The sequence below is a fragment of the Belonocnema kinseyi genome, chromosome 9 (genome assembly GCF_010883055.1).
Source record: "Belonocnema kinseyi isolate 2016_QV_RU_SX_M_011 chromosome 9, B_treatae_v1, whole genome shotgun sequence".
In the NCBI taxonomy this organism is placed as follows: domain Eukaryota; kingdom Metazoa; phylum Arthropoda; class Insecta; order Hymenoptera; family Cynipidae; genus Belonocnema; species Belonocnema kinseyi.
In genome coordinates, this window is record NC_046665.1 from 115,383,846 (window position 1) to 115,386,017 (window position 2,172).

At 29.4% G+C, this 2,172-nt stretch overlaps 1 protein-coding gene across 1 annotated transcript in view; it reads right to left on the bottom strand.

Annotated features, from left to right (window-relative positions):
* LOC117180702 (glycerophosphocholine phosphodiesterase GPCPD1-like) overlaps window positions 1–1,907 on the bottom strand; it is a 66,644-nt gene extending 64,737 nt beyond the window's left edge. The window contains exon 1 of the mRNA XM_033373191.1: window positions 1,800–1,907. Within this exon, the coding sequence (XP_033229082.1) occupies window positions 1,800–1,907 (108 nt within the window). The remainder of the gene's footprint in view (window positions 1–1,799) is intronic.
* Window positions 1,908–2,172: the final 265 nt, after the last annotated feature.

A 2,172-nucleotide genomic window follows, 5' to 3' on the forward strand; every position in this document is an offset into this window, starting at 1 on the left:
TAACTAAAAAGAAAAATTAATTTTCAATTAAACAGTAAGCTTTCCAAAAAAATTAATTTTTCAAAAAAATTACTAATCTTCAACTAAAATATTTGAATTTTTTAATCGAAAAGTTTAATTTTCTGACCAAAGAGGGAAAATTTTCAAGAGTATACATGAATTTTTAATCAAATAATTCACTTTTCAAACAAATAAGATGAATTTTCAACTAAAAGGAATTAATTTTCAACCAAAAATGCAATAGTTAAACTTGCAGTAAAAAAATTAATTATTATTAATATATTTTAAACAAAATATTTAAATTTTCATCTAAAAACGATGTCTTCAACCAAAAAAATTTTAGTTAAAAAATTATGTTTTAATCAAAACTACTATTTTTAAGAAAATTACATGAATTATCAACCAAATAGTGGAGTATTTAACAAAAAAAGTTTAATTTTCAACAAACAAACAAAATAATAATAATTTTCAAAATAATATTTAGTTCAATTTTAAACCAAAGAGTTTAACTTTCAATCAATTCAAACCAAAAAAAAGTCCCGAAAAATATAAGAATTTTCAACGAAAAATTTTCAAGGAACACTATATTTTTAACTAAAAAAAAAAAAGTAATATTTAAACTATTCGGCCAAAATGTTGCGTTTTCAATTTAAAAAATAAATTCCCAGTCTAAAAAAAAACAAAAGTATTTTCCAACCAAAAAAATGAAAAAAAAACGTGGTTACTTAATTCTCTATTTAAAATTAAAAGAAACAAAATAATCCCGTTCCCAAAAAAATGCACTCACTTTCAAAAAAAAAAAAAAAATCCCGGCATTTCTAGATGGATTTCCCGGCTTTTCCAGGTGAATAGACACCCTGGACATATCTCACAAATCTCTCTCATCATGCTTTTCGCAAAGTTTCCAACAAATAAATAAAAACCAAAAAAAAATCGAAAACACCAATTCCGAAAGACTGGTTAAATTATATATATATATAAAAAAAAAGAAGAAAATATTGCGCGGCTGATGAGAGTTTGCCCCAGGGATGGGAAAGGATGTTAAACGACAATCAAAACCATCATATCTCTATGTGACACAGATGTAAAGTGGTAGAGGATGCTTTTATCGCATCGAGATTGCATGTTAGCATCATGATTTGCACCAGTCTTGCGCTTTCTATAAGCCAACGATTTCCATCATCCGGTCCAGATCACAGGAGGAGAGAGTGTGAGCGATAGAGAGAGATACAGAGACATCTCGGGCTTCCAAGGAGTCAATAGCTGCTAAACAAGTTTAAATAAATCTTTTACAAAATAATTGATTACACAACGTGTGAGGAGAAGACGTGGGCCGGCCTAAGGAGGTGGTCTACTGAAAACTCACAGGATTTTCTCATGTCAATGCGTATTCTTCAAGTGTTTTTTTTTTCTTTTTCTTTTTTTTTTTTTAAACCATATCTGCGGAATAACCATTCAATTGTTATTTATTGCTCTGCCATACCAACGATCAACCGCTTTCAAGAGAGAATGAAAAAAAAAAAAAAAAAAAAATTGACCGAAAATTGCTACCCAGTCAGACTCTCAAGAGTTGTTCGATTTACTTGAATTTATAAAGTCGGAGAAGAAAGTGGACGAGTCAAGATTGCCGAACGAAATTTAACAATTTTTCATTATTATTCTTCAGAAATTCCGATCCGCACAATAATTTCGATACACAGTGCAAGTCAATCAATAAAGCAAGCAATAAATACCAATTTAATGGTAATTCAACGAGCTGTGTATCTACATTACTGTGACTGTGACCTCTCGGTACTTACAATTGTTTCCGGATTAAGAACTGCCACATTGAAAACTAGAAAATCGTCCTCGTTGTAGACCCGGCCAAACTGCTCCTGGTGCTTGAAACTAACTTCCTCGTCATTCATCACCTGGAGAAAAAATTCGGCAGAAAAAAAAAACTAAATTCTAAACATTTTTCTATATAAAGTTATATAAAATAAACAACAAATTAATTTACAAGTTCTGAAAAAAAAATGTTGACACGCCTTTGTTTTGAAAAGTAATTCAACCAAGAAATTAAGGGCATGTGATACTTATTGATTTCAAATCGTAGATTTCAAATTATTTATGTCTTACGGTCCAATCGTAAATCGAAAAAATAAATATGAGTCAAAAAAACATGTTCTTCGA